The 20,235-nt window shown below is 39.1% G+C and overlaps 1 protein-coding gene across 22 annotated transcripts in view; it reads right to left on the reverse strand.

The window, feature by feature from the left end:
• Window positions 1-20,235, reverse strand: part of FARP2 (FERM, ARH/RhoGEF and pleckstrin domain protein 2) — a 217,540-nt gene that overhangs the window by 59,149 nt on the left and 138,156 nt on the right. For 14 of the 22 annotated variants that reach the window (XR_005226739.1, XR_006283770.1, XR_006283769.1 and 11 more), the window contains 4 exons: window positions 11,854-12,017; window positions 11,570-11,638; window positions 10,457-10,514; window positions 8,678-9,836 (listed from right to left, as the gene is read on the reverse strand). Coding sequence is in view for 18 of the 22 variants with exons in the window: in XM_037908752.2 (XP_037764680.1) it covers window positions 8,678-9,836; window positions 10,457-10,514; window positions 11,570-11,638; window positions 11,854-12,017 (1,450 nt within the window). In the remaining 4 variants the exon portion in view is untranslated. The remainder of the gene's footprint in view (window positions 1-8,677; window positions 9,837-10,456; window positions 10,515-11,569; window positions 11,639-11,853; window positions 12,018-20,235) is intronic. The other 8 variants (XM_043522447.1, XM_037908761.2, XM_027829583.3 and 5 more) reach the window with 1 other exon arrangement.

A 20,235-nucleotide genomic window follows, 5' to 3' on the forward strand; every position in this document is an offset into this window, starting at 1 on the left:
ATTGTGGTGTTTTTCCTGCCACAGGGATATTAAATTTAATTATATTATGGTCACTATTACCAAGCGGTCCAGCTATATTCACCTCTTGGACCAGAACCTGAGCTTCACTTCGGAATAAATCAAGAACTGCCTCTCCTCCTGAGGGTTCCAGGACTAGCTGCTCCAAGAAGCAGTAATTTAAGGTGTCAAGAAACTTTATTTCTGCATCCGTCCTGAGCTGACATGTACCCAGTCAATATGGGGATAGCTGAAATCCCCCATTATTATTGAGTTTTTTATTTTAATAGCCTCTCTAATCTCCCTGAGCATTTCATGGTCACTATCACCATCCTGGTCAGGTGATCTGTAATATATCCCTACTGCTATATTCTTATTAGTCAAGCATGGAATTACTATCCATAGAGATTCTATGGTACAGTTTGGTTCTTTTAAGATTTTTACTTCATTTGATTCTATGCTTTCTTTCACATACAGTGCCACTCCCTCACCAGCATGACCTGTTCTGTCCTTTCAATATATTTTGTATCCTGGTATTATTGTGTCCCATTGATTATCCTCATTCCATCAAGTTTCTGTGATGCCTATTATATCAATATCCTCATTTAATAGAGGCACTCTAGTTCACTCATCTTATTATTTAGACTTCTAGCACTGGTATATAAGCACTTTAAAAACTTGTCACTTTTTAGCTGTCTGCCATTACATGACGTAATTGAATGGGACTTTTTTTCTTTTGACTATTTCTCATCAGATCCTACCTGTATTTTATCGTCTTCCATCCTCTCCTCCTTATTTGGACATAGGGAATCTCCATTTATAGATCCTCCCCTAAGGCATGTTCGTACCATGTGCTCCTCTGTACCTGTCGGCTTTCTCCCAGCCCTTAGTTTAAAAACTGCTCTACGACCATTTTAATGTAACGTGTTCCTTTTCCTGGATATTTCAAAATACTGCTTTTAATTAAAACAAACAAAGAAAGACCACAATCTGAACTTATTCTCTGCAAAACTGTTCTTTAAAATCATATAAAAAATAGTTGGGCTATAGAGGCATTAAAAAAAACCCTCAGCAATTTCTTTTGCCTCTACAATTTTTAATTCATAGATTTTCCACTCTTCTTTCACACACTATGGCTTTGACCCACTAAAGCACTTTAAACACAACTATAACTTAATGGAACTACTCACACGTAAAAGTTTTGCTCCTGCTTAAGAACTTTACTGGAGGGGCCCAATTTGTTTTAAAAATTCTCACTCTTAATTTTACAGGTTATGATCAGAATGTGAACTTACTGATTTTCATATTTCTAAAAATATACTTGAGTAACCAAAGCATCTTCAAAGATCATATTGCATTTGTCATAATATCTTATCTTACTTTTCACTCCATGAAGTGGGTTTTAGCCCACAAAAGCTTATTCGCAAATAAATTTGTTTGTCTCTAAGGTGCCACAAGGACTCTTCATTGTTTTTGCTGATACAGACTAACACGGCTGCCACTCTGAAACCTGTCATAGTATCTTAGTGTCATAGGTAGCATATATTAAAAACTTTTATAAAATGTTATATCAATATAGTATAATATTTACTTCAGCATGACATGGGTTAATCTAAGGTGAGGCTGCCATCATGCAACTTGATTATGCATGACTACTGTGTTTATATCCAGTTTGGGGCTTAACTTATGAACCTCTGAAACAGCTACATGTTGCAATGAAAATAGAGCTCAAATTCAGATATTGTAACAACATAATAGGACTAATGTTCTAATATCTTTTTATGCTAGATCACACACTTTTGGTACGGAATCAGAGACATCTCCTTGACTACTAAGAAAACAATGCAACAGGTTTTTTTTACATCTAAAGCAGTTCAAGTATGGAAAGCAATTCTACTTTTCAGAAAGTTCTAAAACCAATAGTAAAAAAAAAAAAAAAAAAAAAAATCCAGCTCACCTTACTTATGTAACTAGATGCACTGATTTCAAAGGGACTACCTTGCATGAGTAAGGCAAGCAAGATTTAGCTGTATATTAAGTATGCCGTTCTGGAGGAGAACATGTAACACAGAAAATATGAGTACATGACCTACTTGTCGCCATGCATTATGCTACAATCACTGATGGTTAGTTATAAGGATATAGAGCAGATTGCCTGAGAGAGGCTGAACCAGAGCTAATAGGAGAATGTCTCTGACATAAATGGTGCTTTTAGGATGAAATCTAAATTTTTCTTCTCATCTGTACTCCGTAATAAAGGGATTCAAACAAAACAGTAACTTGACCACTATTTGCCTCGTCTACACTACCCTCCCAAATGCCTACAAAAAGAAAACTAAGCTGGGAAATCTGATAATAAAACTCCTTGGTGTCTTAACCGAGGAGAACCAACATTTAATCTATTTGAAACACAAGTGTAAAGAAAAATAAAAGCTAAAAAGCCCATTTTGTCATTCATATCAAAGGTTTCCTCATTTTATTGTACACACAACTTAAAAAGTTCTGAATAAGTACAAATCTTTAGGTTTATAATCAGCAATTTCAACAGAAAACAAAGATGTAAAACTCCCCAAACAAATAATTCAACAACGTTTACTGTATAAAAAAAAAAAGATCAAGTTCCAAAAGATCAATGTATTAAGAAATTCCAGTCCCCTTTGCATTGTTAGTTTCTGCAAAGATTAGCACCTATTAAACTGGGGATCACTTCAGGCTAAGGCACAAGTAGTTTTGTGAGCTGAACGTACAGTACACCTGCACATTCTGGTGACAGGTCTTTGGACTTTCTTACCAATGTTTAGAACTCTGCCACAAACAGTATTACTGACTGAAGTCAGAGCCCTGCACGTTGAAGCTATAGTAGAATATTGTGATTTCATAGAATTTACAGTAATGTCTTTCCACAGGTTACACGTCTTAGTTTTAGTTATTTGAGAAGCACTCCAGATTCAAAACCCACTAAGTTATTCTTCACTCAGAAGATTAATCTTCTAATAACCCACAGAGAGGTAAGTGAATTAAATGCACTTTGCAATATACATTTGGAGCTGTAAAAATCTCACAATATCCATATATTTGGTACGTATGTATACTCATACATATACACATAGCATTTGTGATGAGTTCAGTGTTAAAACGGCTACAGTGCAGATGACAACTATGAGAGTTTGCTCTGAGAATTGTGCTATATACCTATTCAGTCCATTAATACCTAACAATTAAGGCTGAGCACCCTTTGCAAAATGACAATAATAGGAATGACTTACCAACAGGTTTGCACCAAAACAACAACATAATAATTAACAGGATTTTTTTTTTGTTACTGTTTTCCCACAGTCTTATCAAGACTTGCAATAAACAAAATTAAACAAAAAACCACCACCACCTAATACCACAAGATAAGGGAGTTCAATACTTGTTTTATCCAGTAACTCTGAGGTTACTGGGCTTTTAAGTGAAACTTGATAGAAAAATCAATATATTTCCTACTCCATATGAATGATAAAATATGAATAATTTCTGGGAAATAGACAAAATGTTACTTTAATGACTCATGATTATTTTAAAATTATGAAGTATATACCACAACACGCTAATACGAATGTAGTAAACTTTACCAAGACTTAACTGGATGGCTGTTTGATCACAGAATGTTCTCTGATCTTTGTTTTGTAAATCAAATGAACTGCAATAACTACACATACCAAGACTAAAATGTGCTCTTATAGTGCTTGACATTTGGTGAAAAATATATTCTTAAGTGATGAGTGGGTGTAAATATACATACAGAGAAATATAGGTACAGATTATTTTATGGAGCTCTAAGCCCTGCAATGCATTTTTAAATGGCTCTCTGTTGAACTGTGAAGTGCAGTCAAATACCTTATCTCTAGACCTAAATCCATTAGTAGGCTATAGCTACAGTGGTGAAGAATCACTATTGTTTATGTCTATTCTATAAATGCATTTGTTTATATACAAATACCTGATTAAACATTTAGCAGTTGGTAATGCAGGGTCCCATGCCATGTAGGGGAGTTCAGAGGCAGAAGGGATAAATGGCCCCAAATCTCTCAGAGGAAGGAGAGCAGTGTTTCTATGGCATGCTCCCCCTTCACTTGCAAGTATGAGGATATGGACTGCGGGGTAGAATAGTATACTGGAGTATATATAGGTGAATAGCTGCTTTTCGCATCATGGCTTGGCTATTGGCCCAGTAGAGGTGAAACCTGCGCAGTAGTTAATGACAGCTGACCAACATTAAGTCCCTTCCATGCCTTCCATTCATGAGGCCAGAAATCATCCTTAGAAGTGATGCTGCCAGGAAGTACCATGGAAAGGCTGCTAGCCTTTGGCTTGCCACTGCCCAAATCCGAACAAATGAGTCTTGTGTCCAGGCCTCCCACCATTATTTTTCAAAATCCTCCCTGTTCAGGGGAACTTGGATAGGAGACTCCGCAAGGATCATCTTCTAAAGTTTCCCATGTAATTCCTTTCCCCCACCCTCACCCCAATCCATCTGTAACATGGTGCCCATAACTTATTTTCATACTCACGTTCTCCTTTCACTCCAAAAACCATAGTTCTCTATGTAAGTATCCAGCACCTTCTTTTAAAATTGAGTAGCACACTATTAACTTTCTTTAAACAACCATTTTTATGTTCAGATTAAAAATATTCAATATCAACAACTATTATTTAATAGTACTGAAGTTGTGAAAAACTGAAAACAAAACTGAAAGTCTGCTAGCGTGTTTAACATTTAGGATGTTATGCTTAGGTATTGAAATACACATTGCACCACATCACAAACTGTACTAGCAAGGTAAAACAGCCTAAGTGGAGAACTGAGAGCCTGCCTTCTCACCTTCTTCCTGGGCTGGTCCAACCAGAGACACGTCCATGGGGAGAGGAGTAGGTGTGGCAGGATGCTGTGACTGCTGCCAGGGAAAAGAGCTAGCTAGCAACGCTGGTTTATGCTAGAACTGACACCTAGACTGCTGAAAGGCACTGAACCCAATAATCTCTCTAGAAGAGGACTGTATCTTCGCACCACCCATGAGGATGCTTCTGAGAGTCTGTCTCTCCCCTGACAACAGATCAGCAAGATTAAGTGAATCTGAAGTCTGACCATCTGTAGGAAATGCTACAAAACATTCTTCTTTGACAAAGCCTGTCACAAGACACTACAAGACTAACATCCCGCTTCTACCTGCCCCCAAAAACAACACACAAAACCTCTCACGATTAACTAAAATTAAATAGACAACACACAACCCTACCCCAAGCCAAGTTTGTATACTTTAAAAAGGGAAAAGAACCAGAGATTATAAAATTCATTTGGGATTTTGTACTGCTAATTGATTTTACATGGAGGCATTCAGATTCTAGAATTATGGGTGGCATTATAAAAACCGTAAGAGAAACATCTCCATCTCCCCTCACCAATAGCACAGGGGTTTGAAGTCCCTCCATCAGTCTGCTAGCCAACACTTAAGTTTTGGTTACCTAGCCCCCTTATGGTATTTAGGTCAGCATTAGAAGAGTGTTTCCCCATTCCGTCTCCCTTATCCCAGCTTCCTGGAGGAGAATGTAAAAGGAGAAATACCTGTTGCCCACTCTAGTGTGCTATTTTAGCAGCTGGATGCTGCCTTTTAGCTCTGCTTGTGTGGTTTTGATCAGCATGTCCTTATCAGAGTATTTCCAACCCTGGTCTTCGGAAAAAAAATGGAGTCAGATGCTGTGGAAGAAAAAATGACTTCCCTGCTGTTATGCGTCACTAAAAGTATTATTTTAATGGATTCATATTTTTTGCCCCAAAAAATTGCCTATCTGTCTCATACTAGAAGCCAAAGAATCAAGAACTGGAATCCAGTCATTATGGTATCTTTCAAGAATGAAGCATGAGTTTAAATTAAAGCATTATCTTTTGTTTTTTTAAAAAAATCCTGGGGTTTGTAAATGCCATTAAAAGATACATAGGATTGCAAAGTGCAGATAGTTTTAAACTTTTCTACCCCTACCTTTTAAAGACTAACTACATCTCAAGAAAAAAATATTAGTAAGCTTTCATATATCATTATAAAGAACTTTTTCAAAGTGCTTCTGAGAATTTGGAGTGGAACTTTGTGGGTTTTTTTTAAAATACAGACTCAGTCAATCCTTAGGAAAGCCCTTGTGACACAAAGTCCTACATATAGACAAAAGGCAATTTTTAACCTTTAATATCTTGGAGTTTTTCAAAAGAATCAGAAATTGTCCCTGCCTATATTACTATCCAAAGACTTGCCTCCCACTCTCAATCCCCTAAAAGAGAGTTCTCCAATTAAAGCCTTTTTCAATGAAAAAATAAACTAATTATTGCATGACCAGCACCAGCTCGGTGAGATAGCCAAAGAACAAAAAGTTTGTCTCCTTCAGCTGCCTATTTACTGATGCCATATTCCACATTCCTGACATTTCCACAAACAGAAATCAGCTCAACGATTAACATATAGAGGAGAGAGAGAGAGAGAACTGCGATTTAAAGAAACAGAACAGCCACAAAACTTGAAAAATGGCACAGCTAATACTTCACCATATGGTGATATAGGTATGCTTTGATTTTCTAATGCCAGGCAGCAAATGCAAACTCCTGACACTTCCTAGTGCAACAATAGGGATTCCACTCAAACACAATCAGTGGAATGAGTACACATACTGAATGCTTTAAGGAACGATCATGTCTGTAGAAGGAATAATTAGAATAGACTACAAACAAGAAAAGAATAAGTGAATGAGGGACAATCACCCCATTAAGTTTTATTGCACATTGAAAGAACTTTCCTTGCAATACTTGTGGCACCTTAGAGACTAACCAATTTATTTGAGCATAAGCTACAGCTCACAAAAGCTTATGCTCAAATAAACTGGTTAGTCTCTAAGGTGCCACAAGTACTCCTTTTCTTTTTGCGAATGCAGACTAACACGGCTGTTACTCTGAAACCTTTCCTTGCAATGTTTCATTAGGATTCCCTAAGAGATTTTTAAGTGGCCTACCAAGTATGAAGGTTCCTTTTCAACACGTCAGTCCCTTACACAGGAAACACCATATAAACATTAATGGAAAGCAATAATATGAATAAATTAATTATGCTAATTTATGCACTCTGTTTATTTTGGAGGGAATGCAATGAAGTGATATTGCACTGTTATCCCATTTAAGAAAGGCGGGTTCAGAATCTGGACTACAGGGAATATAAACCAAATTGCCTCAAGAGGCGATGCTTTTGACCCCAAACCTGCTACAGGGATATTTTTTATTTTAAACTTGTTTCTTGCACAAGGCCCTCAAAATTTTGCATCTCAGAATTCCAGCCCCTACCAAGAATATCTATTAGGTGGACTGAGAGTAAGTAAGTTTGATAACCTTCACCATCACTAATTTAATGAATAAGTACAATAGATACAATCACTGAAATCTATATTTACACCTTTTCAATTATACTTTCACTATGAATCATGTTATATAAAGTCACCTGTCTAAAAATGCCTATGCAAGCAGTGAAGATTAAAACAGTGGCTGATGGTATTCACTTTTCTTTTCTTTTTTTTTTAACTTTACACCAACTCTTTATTTCCCTGAAAGGAGCCATCTTATTTCAATAGCGTTCTGCTGAATACACTGCAGAGTTTAAATTAAAGACAGCTATTGCCTGTTTTATCTTTTAACATTTCTCCCAGACCAAGCAAGTTTTAATTACATTAAGTTGCAGCCATTTTTCTGCAGTGTAATTGATTAAATTAAGACAAAGAAGATGAGAAAGTTCAATAAGGAGTTAAGTGCCTTTATAATCTATGTGTCTCCCTCCAAACAGCTGAAAAACAGCAAGGAACTTGTTCATTGCTGGACTGTTGTTGATCACAATGTGCCTTTAAGTTCAACAATCCTCTTCAGGGGTAGATCAGGTGATGCCCAGCACGCATTTGCTCCTGTACACATGCTCCTCTTCTAAATTGCCATCTAAGAGTTTGATTCTTTGAGGCGTATGCCACATTTTTGTTGCATAAACTTGACATTTTAAGAATTATCTTCATGGTTGATTCACAGATTGTCCACCTTTGTCTCAAGAAACAGCACAGAGTCTTACTGCATTGCAGGACCACAACCTATGTATTGGATCTGGCCTGTTAACAACTGACCTACAAGCGGCAGCATCTCATGCTGATGTCAGAGAAAGTGCACACCAGACTAAATCTGACATGACATAAACATGTTTCCGTGAAAGTAAGCTATAATAGGACTATAATTTTTCTTAATTCTGGTTGGCCCAACTGACAATACTAATCCTTTTGGAAGTTTCTTAAATTTAGCATTTTGCATAAATCACAGCTGGTTATAGACTTTGCGGATACACATATTTCAATAACAAAGCTGGGATACTTCAAGGGAAAATAAAGAGGAGGAGAGAAACAGAAATCAACTATATTATGCAAATTAAAATCCAGCCACTGAAATAAAAGTTTTCCACCTCAAAAATTATTTAAATTATACCTCTGAATTGAAACCTAGTTCCAAACAGCATAGGTGGATACCTCAAACATCAAACTACCAATCAATTATTGATGTGCGTTTTTCCTGTTTGGTCTTCTTGGGCAAGATTCTTTAAATTATTCTGAAAATCAAAAGTGAAGTTCTCACCAGTTGCTTGAACAAAGGGATTGCTGAAGAAGTGGCTTATATCCATTGGAGCTGCACCTTCCGAATCCCAGGAATCTGTATCTGTACTGGTAGAGTCTTCTGTAGTCGTAAGTGGATAGCTCAGCTGCTCCAACTGGTCAATGATGTCAGTGAACTGAAAGGCTGAGCTGGATTCAGAGCGAACCGAGTAGGCTGGGAAGTTCACCATAGAACTAGCTTCAGAATGATTAGCAGAGCTATATGTGTGAAAGGATGATGTACCATTCAGTGGCAAATTATTGAGGGAACTGCTTTCAGAACGGTTGTTTATGAGTGAACTGGTTTCAGAAGGACTCAAAAGTCTTTGCATTCTGCTTGCTTGTGCTTTAACCTCAAACAATTCCGATGTATCTGATGTTCTCTCATTGCCATTGAAATCACTCCCTTCTTCAAATTCAAATTCATCTTCCATGTTCATATCTACTGCTTCTGTGGAGTATCTGTCAGGGCTTGACTGAGAAGACACCATATTTTGCTGAAGAACATCCTTAGTTAGTTTAGTTGAATCTGATGCATGCCTAGATAAATCAGACCCTATTAGGTCTAAGCCACTGTACACATATGAAAATGCCTCAGATCCCCCAGCAAAAAAGGAGATTTCTGTTGGGTCATCATCAATAAATTCTTCTGAAACCTGCAGCTGGGAATTTGTCAATGTGAAAAGAGGGTCACCCCTACCACAATACTGATGCTTTTTATCAGCAATAAAAACACCTGTGGTACAGTCATCCTCATCATTGTCATTTTTACAGATAACCCTGCTCTCCTTGTTACCCTTCTCTATTTCTAGATCTAAACCACAACTATTCTCAACACCAGGACAAGTGAGGCTGCAGTTTCCTACAACATTACAAAACCCAACACCTTGGAATGATTGGAGTATGGGAGATCCAGGCTGCTGTGTTGCTTTCTTCCCAGTTTCTTCAGATGGTGTTGCAATACTCTTTTCTGTTGTTGGGCTCCTCGTGTACGGTGCTCTGGGGTCCAAGAAGGAACGATTCGTCTCTGTACAGATGGGCAGGTCAGTAGTGGTAGTGAATGATGTATAAACTGAATGGAAGGAGGCAGATACTGAGGCATCGGATTCAGGAGCACCTAAGCCCTCGGTAAATGAGACACTCTGAAGTGGAAAAAAAATAGAATAGGTAAAAAAGTGTTTTTATCATACACAGAAAAAATACTACCTCTGATATCTGACTCAGTAAGAGTGTGTACTAGATTTTCTACAAATACAGCTCATATAGAGAAAAAGACCAAAATCTCCAGAAAGATAAAAACTCACCTTTTACAACTTCTGATGATCAGTTATCAAATTACTCCCATAATTTTTAAACCCTCTGCTAACAGAGGAAACAAGAAAATACCCACATGCGATTGGAGGGAATTCACAAAACATTTAGGGCCAAATCCTGAAGTGCTTGCTTCAACACATGCTTCTATGACAGAGACATTTGATCTGAGACACATGAACAGGACTGAGTATCTCAAGGAATAAGTATGAAAATTACTTTTCAATTATGTGAAGTGTGACAGATGAGCCATGTGAGTCAATTCAACCTATCTGAAGTACCCACTAAAATTAGTACCACAGGAAAAAAATTATGCACAGGCATGAAGATTAAACAGTGAAAGTGATTCTGGATCAACAAGACAACGTAATCAACTTTCCCTATACTGCCAAACTGGAAAGTTGGCTGTCAGTCGTACTGACCATAATATTTAGAGTGGTGCAGGACTAACCTGTTTTGGCACATCTGTGTTCGAAGTGCGAGCAAACACTCTAGCTTTGCTGTGCCTCCTGAAAGACAGAGTATGCTGTAAGGAACTAAGAAATCAATCAGCCTTTCTTCTCCCCTACTCAACTTCACTCATTCTACCCACCCACACAAAAGAGTAAAAAGATGTTATATCCCCCATTCAGCGATGAGTAAATGAAGGTACAGCAAAGACATGAAATATTTGTGAATTACTACAAAACACAGAAGCAAGACAATTACAGAAAACAGAGACACTAGATTCAGACCATTCATGTCTTCAAAGGAGAACGCAAAGGCAACTGCAAGGGCATGAGAGAATAGAAGAATGAGGCAGCATAAAGATGTCTGTTCTTTTTTTAAAAAATTTCTCTTCTCATCAAAGCACATAAATATCCATAAATTAATATGGTGTCAAAACAGAGAGCAAGTCAATTCATGTGCAACACTTATGCTAAGTACATTGTCAGTTAACTGTATACAATATATGGTACGTAATAGTACCCATTTTCCATGGAAAAAAAAAAAAAAGCCCTTTTTATAAATTATACAAGCTGGTGATTTGAGCCCATGTAACAGTTTTAGAAAATCCCTGCTCAAGACAGGAAGCTGATCAGAAGTCCAAATAGTCAATATACATTTTTTATGGAATTTTCCACGGTTTTATCACCCAGATTAATGTCCCGTAGACCTTTTCTTATTTTGTGAAGACTGCCTTTGGAATGCACTTTCTAACTGCATTTCATGTAAACCATACACCCCCAAGAAAACCACATGGACTGAAAGGAAGGATAACATCTCCTTGAAACATTTCCTACTAGTAGTTAGAGTGTGTGTGCACACTTGAGAGAGAGAGAGAGAGATTCAAAAAATAAATCAAAGGCAGAATACAATTTCAAGTCCCTGCTCTGCCACAGACTTCCTGTGTGACTTTGGGCAAGTCACTTAGCCACTCTGTGCCTCTGTTCCTTAGAATTGTATAATTAAAAAAAGAAATGTCTCAAAGCAGCAATTTCATTAAAAGTGAGATTTAGGATATCAACCTAGGGGCTCCAAGAGTCTCAAATTCATGTCACCTTTTAAAAATCATGGGTTTTACCTTTCATAGGGAGTTTTCTTCATCCCACTGTCTTTAACATAATCCACCAGCTGTTTCTGTGTTCGTCCACTGTGAACCCATGCAAAGTACAAATATTATAAAAATCATCACAGAAGGAGTAGATAAAAATGTCCAGGTTTGGAACAAAGAATGGTTATGCATCAGGAACAGATTCTGAAACTTTTAACTTCAGTGAATTACTTTAAAGCACTTTTTCATCATGATTTAATTTCCTAGCTATAAAAGGTTGTGCTATAAATATGCTGAGTTATGCTACGTCATACCTGTATCTGAATGAAGACCCTCTGCTGAAGAAGACTGCTTTAGCCTTTGGTTTTGGTTGATCAAACAACCTGAAGAAAGTGTGATATTCCACACAGATTTTCCAGAAGTTTTTACACTCATCCCTACTGCCAAACAGAAACTCCAGCGTATCCTGATATGGACCCTAGGAGCAAAACAGACACTCAAGTAACACACACAAGAACACTGAAGAAAGGCAAGAAAATAGCATGTACACTCCACCACAGATGGCACAGATACTGAATTGCAATGGGCTGCAATATTTTTGTTTCCATGTGGTCTGAGCCATGTCACATATAAAAATCTTTATTTTACTAAGCCCTTGGGGCATTTGGTAAAGTTTTGAATGTAGTTTTAAAATGTGCAATCTGAAACATCCTAAAATGTTTTTATTCATGCTTTAGAAAAATGCAAAAGTGCTTTAAAATAAACTTGATAAAAACCTTTAAAATTATGTTAAATATAGATCATATTAGTAAAAGTGGATTGTTAAATTAGTAATGTGTCTGAAAGAAATAATGAAGATATTTAATCACAAGGCTTATTTTAAAATATGTTTTCTTAAAAGTGCTAATGCTTATCTTACTTCCTGGGGTTTGTTAGATTTCTTCTTTCATTTAACTGTTTGAACTCAAGAACTACTAATAGACTTGGCTGCACCTAAAAAAATCCACCAAAGATAAAAACAGATGTCTAGGTTTTTGTAACTGATGATGCAAATTTGTGGGAAAGCAAATCCAAAGTAGAGGATATCTCACTGAAAAAACTCTTCCTACCAGCCCCCTTCCATTGAACACTGGGGGGTCATACTTTTAAGAGTCTTAGCTTATCTCAATTGGCATAGTATCACATGAGGAGTTAAGTGGCTTCAGAGGTACCCACAGCCGCCAACTATATAGGGATAATGTACATTAAAACCAACACCATCAATTACACCTGGAAACAAGCCAGAAGCTGGTGCAGATTGGATGGCACAGGTATGATGAACTCTCTCTGATAAGCACTACTTAGCAAGTAGGCATTCCGCACCAAGTGAAGTTTCTAAGTAATCTTAAAATATAGTCCCATATACAGCATATTATAGTAATCCAATCTTGAAGTGACAAAGGCATGAATAATCATGAGTAAAGCTGCAAGCCTTTCAGGGAGGTCACAGAAGTCACAGATTCCGTGACTTTCTGGGACCACCATGACCTCTGCAGCTGCAGCAGCTGATGCAGCTGACCCCAGGGCAGCCTGAGCAGCCCCTCCTCCAGCAGCGGCGGGGGCCCAGGCCACCCCCCTGCCCAGCAGCAGCAGCAGGCCCCGGGTTCCCCCCACCCTAGGAGCAGCAGCGTTCGTTGGAGCGCCCCTCTTCCCCAGCACCTAAGATTTAGTTAGGGGTATTTTTAGTAAAAGTCATGGACACGTCACTGGCTGTGACATTTTGTTTATTGCCCGGGACCTGTCCATGACTTTTACTAAAAATATCCGTGACTAAATAGTAGCCTTAATCATGAATTCATCTGCATTCAAAAGAAAAAAGATCAGGAGTACTTGTGGCACCTTAGAGACTAACAAATTTATTAGAGCATAATCTTTCGTGGGCTACAGCCCACTTCATCGGATGCATAGAATGGAACATATAGTAAGATATATATATACACACACACACACACACATACAGATAAGTTAGAAGTTATCATACAAACTGTGAGAGTCTAATTAGTTAAGATGAGCTATTATCAGCAGGAGAAAAAAAAACTTTTGTAGTGATAATCAAGATGGCCCATTTAGACAGTTGACAAGAAGGTGTAAGGATACTTAATTTAAGGAAATAAATTCAATATGTGTAATGACCCAGACACTCCCAGTCTCTATTCAAACCCAACTTAATGGTATCTAGTTTGCATATTAATAGACCAATCCACACAAGCGGTCCATTTCCTGGACACTACTGTGCTAATAAGAGATGGTCACATAAACACCACCCTGTACCAGAAACCTACTGACCGCTATACTTACCTACATGCCTCCAGCTTCCATCCAGGACACATCACACGACCCATTGTCTACACACAAGCTCTAAGATACAACCGCATTTGCTCCAATCCCTCAGACAGAGACAAACACCTACAAGATCTCTATCAAGCGTTCTCACAACTACAATACCCACCTGATGAAGTGAAAAAACAGAATGATAGAGCCAGAAGAGTATCCAGAAGTCACCTACTACAGGACAGGCCCAACAAAGAAAATAACAGAACGCCACTAGCTGTCACCTTCAGCCCCCAACTAAAACCTCTCCGGCGCATCATCAAAGATTTACAACCTACCCTGAAAAATGATCCCTCACTCTCACAGATCTTGGGAGACAGACCAGTCCTCGCTTACAGACAGCCCCCCAACCTGAAGCAAATACTCACCAGCAACCACACACCACACAACAAAAACACTAATCCAGAAACCTATCCTTGCAACAAAGCCCGATGCTAACTCTGTCCACATATTTATTCATGTGACACCATCATAGGACCTAATCCCATTAGCCATGCCATCAGGGGCTCGTTCATCTGCACATCTACCAATGTGATATATGCCATCATGTGTCAGCAATGCCCCTCTGCCATGTACATTGGCCAAACCAGACAGTCTCTACACAAAAGAATAAACGGACACAAATCTGACATCAGAAATCATAACATTCAAAAACCGGTAGGAGAACACTTCAACCACTCTGGCCACTCAGTAAAAGATTTAAAGGTGGCAATTTTGCATCAGAAAAACTTCAAAAACAGACACCAACGAGAAACTGCTGAGCTTGAATTAATATGCAAACTAGATACCATTAACTTGGCTTGAATAGAGACTGGGAGTGGCTGGGTCATTACACATATTGAATCTATTTCCTTAAATTAAGTATCCTTACACCTTCTTGTCAACTGTCTAAATGGGCCATCTTGATTATCACTACAAAAGTTTTTTTCTCCTGCTGATAATAGCTCATCTTAACTAATTAGCCTTTCACAGTTTGTATGGTAACTTACAACTTATCTGTATGTGTGTGTGTATATATATATATGTTCCATTCTATGCATCCGATGAAGTGGGCTGTAGCCCACGAAAGCTTATGCTCTAATAAATTTGTTAGTCTCTAAGGTGCCACAAGTACTCTTGTTCTTTTTGCAGATACAGACTAACATGGCTGCTACTCTGAAACCTGTCAAAAGGAAAGTGTCACAATCTCATGGCCAAGCACAGAAACCAAAAAAGCACTCTTGGCCACTACTGCTATATGGACATTCAGAAACAGATGAAAATCTAATAAGCATCTTATGTTGTGAACCTGAGTCACATAAGGCAGACAAACTTCCTCAACTGAAAGTGCTAATGATATTGCCTCTGCCATATCTTCTATTTGTTCACCTAGGTCTTTCAGGATCATTTTATTTTTATCTGAATTGAGACCCCACATAAAACGGTTACCTATCTGTAACTGGTTTCAGAGTAGCAGCCGTGTTAGTCTGTAACTGCAAAAAGAAAAGGAGTACTTGCGGCACCTTAGAGACTAACAAATTTATTTGAGCATAAGCTTTCGTGAGCTACAGCTCACTTCATTGGATGCATGTAGTGGAAAATACAGTGGGGAGATTTTATATACACAGAGAACATGAAACAATGGGACTATCCGGTTTGGCCAATGAACATGGCAGAGGGGCACTGCTGGCACATGATGGCATATATCACTTTGGTAGATGTGCAGGTGAACGAGCCTCTGATAGTGTGGCTGATGTGATCATAGGGCCTAATCACTACGTAAAAGAATAAATGGACACAAGTCAGACGTCAAGAATTATTACATTCAAAAACCAGTCGGAGAACACTTCAATCTCTTTGGTCACTCGACTACAGACCTAAAAGTGGCAATTCTTCAACAAAAAACCTTCAAAAACAGACTCCAATGAGAGACTGCTGAATTGGAATTAATTTGAAAACTGGATACAATTAACTTAGGCTTGAATAAAGACTGGGAGTGGATGTGTCATTACACAAAGTAAAACTATTTCCCCACTGTTCCTCACATGTTCTTGTCAACTGCTGGAAATGGCCCAACTTGATCATCACTACAAAAGGTATCTCCCCCACCTCCACTCTCCTGCTAGTAATAGCTCACCTTACCTGATCACTCTTGTTACAGTGTGTACGGTAACACCCATTGTTTCATGTTCTCTGTGTATATAAAATCTCCTCATTGTATTTTCCACTACACGCATCCAATGAAGTAAGCTATAGCTCATGAAAGCTTATGCTCAAATAAATGTGTTAGTCTCTAAGGTGCCACAAGTACTCCTTTTCTATCTGTAATTGTTGTTCTTCAAGATGCAATGCAGATGTGTATTCAATTTAGGCAGCGTGCGCTCAGCACACTGGAGCCAGAGAACTTTGCCTAGAAGTACCTGTAGGAGAGGCGCTCATGCCCTGCAGTCCAAGCCCCACACCAAGGGCAGCGCCACCCTGAACTCCCTCAGTGGCTTTGTACCAAAAGTCAGAAGTACAGACTCTGACGCAATGGGGTGGAGGGTGAGTTGTGGAATACACGTCTGCATCACATCTCAAAAAAGTTACAAGTAGGTAACAATTTTTTCTTCTTTGAGTAGATGCAGCCATGTTTTCTACTTAGGTGACTCACAAGTAGTACTCATAGGAGGAGAGAGGTTGCAGTCTATTTAAACAAGGACTACAGGATTGCCTTCCGAAAGTTTGCATCTGATCTGGATGCAGCAGTAATGGCATAGTGGTTTATGACAGTATGCACAGATGACCAAGTGGCAGCCCTACAAACGTCCAATATAGGAATGTCACAATATAGGAATAATATATATTCCTATATTCCAATATATATATATTGGAATATATATATTCCAATATATAATATATATTCCTATATTCCAATATAGGATAATGTCACAATATAGGAATGTCACAATATAGGAATGCCATCAATGTTGCCTAGCCTGTTGTAGAATGAGTATGTACCCTTTGAGGCAGCATATACAGGAAGTTCTCCACCTGGAGATCATCTCTGAACAGACTGCTTAATGCTTAATTTGGTCTGCATATGAAATAAACAAACAAGATAAGGAGCAGAAACGTTTGGTCCTACTGAGATTCAGTCCTATTTTCTCCTATTGAGAAAAAGCTAAACATTGGCTGATGTCCAGTGTGTGACGATGATGTTCCTCTGGGGGTGAATGCTGCTTAGGGAAGAACACTGTTAAATATACAGCTTGGTTTAGGTGAAACTGGGAAACAACTCTGGATAAACACATAAAGTAACGCTGCGGCCATACCCTATCTTTAGAAAATTGAGTGTAATGGGGATCCACCATCAAAGCCTACAACTCACCCATGGTGGATGTTATCAACACATGGAAAGCAGTTTTCTGACACAGAAGGGAGAAAGAAGAAGTTACTAGAGGCTCGAATGGAGGCCCCAAAGGACTAGCTAAGACAGTATTAAGGTCTCACAAAGAAATTGGCTCTTTAACCAACAGGTAGAGACAAGTGACTCCTTTCAAGAACCTCACTGCCATGGGGTTTGAAACCATCGACTTTTCCGTGGATGGACAGATGAGACCCTAAGTCATCGCCAGGTGGACTTTCAATGAACTAAGTGCAAGACCAGAAGACTGAAGGTGTAACAGGTACTCCAAAATGCTATGGATACAAGACAACTTCAGACAAACTCCACAGGCTAATGACCAAATCCAGAACTGATTCCATTGTGACAAACAGATCACTTTGGTGGAGGGCTCCCTACTATTGAGCAAGACTTGCCAACACCATCTCCAAACATAATTCCTCCTCCTCATCTAACCATGCAGTATCCATGCTGTGAGATGCAGGAAGCTGAGCGCTGAATGCAAAACCAAACCATGATGCTAAGTCAGGAGGTCGGAATGAAAAGGAACAGATACAAGAAGGCAAATCATTAATATGAAGAGGTCAGAGAACCAACAACATTGCCTCGGCCATGCTGAAGCAATGAGAATAAGCTTGGCATGGTCCAACTTCAGCTTGAGAATGACCTGCACAATGATCAGAATTGGAAGAAAAGCGTACAACAGTGCCAATTCCCAGCTCAGGTGAAAAGCATCAGGGAAGGAGCCCAGACTGAGACCCCACCCCTGGGATTAAAAGAGTTGACATTTCTTGTCATCTCTAATGGCAAGCAGTTTGATTGGTGGGATGCCCAAACTTAAAAAAATGGACTGCAGGATGCTGGGCTTCACGGACTATTTCTGATTCAAAGAGAAATTTCTCCTGAGGTGATCCACCAGGTGATTCTGGATCCCAGGTAAGAGAATCGGCCAGGAGGGTAACGTTTTCCCCAATGCAAAACTGTCAGAGCCTGATCACCTACTGACACAGCACCCTGAAGATTGCCAGGTCCCTCCTGCCTGTTCACATAATATATCACGGTGGTATAGTCAGTAAGGATGTGCACTGCCAAGTCCCTGATGTGATCTCAAAGGGCCTGACAGGCATTGTAGATGCCACAAAGTTCCAGAACATTTATATGCACAGAAGTTTCCTGTTCTGACCACAGGCTTTGAACTTTCAGCAACCCCAGATGTGCTCCTATTAAGCAGGCATCAGTGACAAAAGTCCCGGTTGGTGGGGACCAAGCGAAGGGAACACCCTGGCACACATTGTCATGAACTGTCCACTATCATAAGGAGTCCAGTACTGGCAGAGGAAGTCAGACCAGTCTGTCCAAGGGATGATAACTCGGTTGATTGACTGACCTCAGCCACATCTGAAGAGGACATGGGCACAATCTGGAATGTTGGACTACCTGTGTGCATGAAGCCATATGGCCTAGCAATCTCAGGCATACTCAGGCTGGGGGTGAGGGTTGAGACTGAAGCGCCAGACATGGGTGGCAAATTGCTTGTAATCACTTGGTTGGCAGAAAGAGTCTCAAACATGAGACTATCAAGACAAGAGTCTATCAGGACAAGACAAGAGTCTATCAGGACCCTAGTAAACTTGATTCTTTGAGTTGGAATCAGTGTTGACTTTCCACTGTTTAGGATGAGACCTAGATGACTGAGTAGGTATAGTGTGACATGAATGTGACAGAGGACTCCCTCTCTGGACTTGCCCTTCAATAACCCACCATCTAAATATGGAAAGATACGAATTCCCCTGTTCCTGAGGTACACTGCTACCACAATCATGCACTTGATATAAATCTGTGGAGTGGAAAACTGGCCAAAAAGTTGCACAATGTACTGGTAGTGCCAGCCAGCCGCAATAAATCTGAGGAACTTCCTGTGGCTCGGGAGGATCGCTACGTGGAAATAAGTATCCTGCAAGTCCAGAACATCAAACAGTCATGATTTAAGGCGGGGAGAATACACAGTTGCATCTACTCAAAGAAGAACAGCTTTTTATCTAAGCATCACAGACAAGTTTATACAGGAAATGTAATTAAATATAAAATAGAATGTAAGTATTTTAATACTATCACTATAGTGCATTGCTCACACAAGGATCTAAAAGGATACAGGGTCGAGTGAGGTGTCTATGAAAAGGTTATGATTTGCTGGTTATGGTTATGCAATCTGTATGCATGTATCATTTTTGTATGTGAATTTATAAGTATTGGCTCTATACTTGGATTTCAAATGTTTGCTCCTGGGGAAATGCCCACAAGATAACGCCCTGCACATCTTGGAGGGCCTATTCAAATTAAGTGGCTCATCAAGAAACACTTGGTTGACAATGGACCACCTACACTGAGTGGACTGTCATGTAAACATGCTCTCTGGAGTGTAGGTAATGGTTTCTTGCAATGACTGAGAGAATATGTGACTTGCCCATGTGACTCCAAACTCCATCTTGTTGCTGTAATTTTCCACAGTAAGAACAATGGGATGCCCTCCACATGGCAAATGCTATAAAAGGCCCTGGAAACACCTCTATTTGGTCTTCAATCCTGCTACTTACCTCTGGAGGAACTTTGCTACAAACTGAAGTTCTGAACAAAGGACTGAATGATCCATCCAAGCTGTGGATGTATTCTAGAGACTTGACCTAAGCCAGCAGTATATTCCATCACTGAACCAAGAACTTTGCCATTACTGTATGTAATTGATTCCTTTAACCAATTTTAACTCTCACCTTTCTTTCTTTCTTTTTATAAATAAACCTTTAGATCTTAGATACTAAGGGATTGGCATGAGCGCGATTTTTTGGTAAGATCTAAGTTATATATTGACCTGGGTGTGTGGCTAGTCCTTTGGGATCAGAAGAACCTATTATTTGATGAGACTGGTTATAAAGAACCATTCATCTCTGAATCCAGTGTTTTTAGT

Source organism: Chelonia mydas, chromosome 9, assembly GCF_015237465.2.
Source record: "Chelonia mydas isolate rCheMyd1 chromosome 9, rCheMyd1.pri.v2, whole genome shotgun sequence".
Taxonomy (NCBI): domain Eukaryota; kingdom Metazoa; phylum Chordata; order Testudines; family Cheloniidae; genus Chelonia; species Chelonia mydas.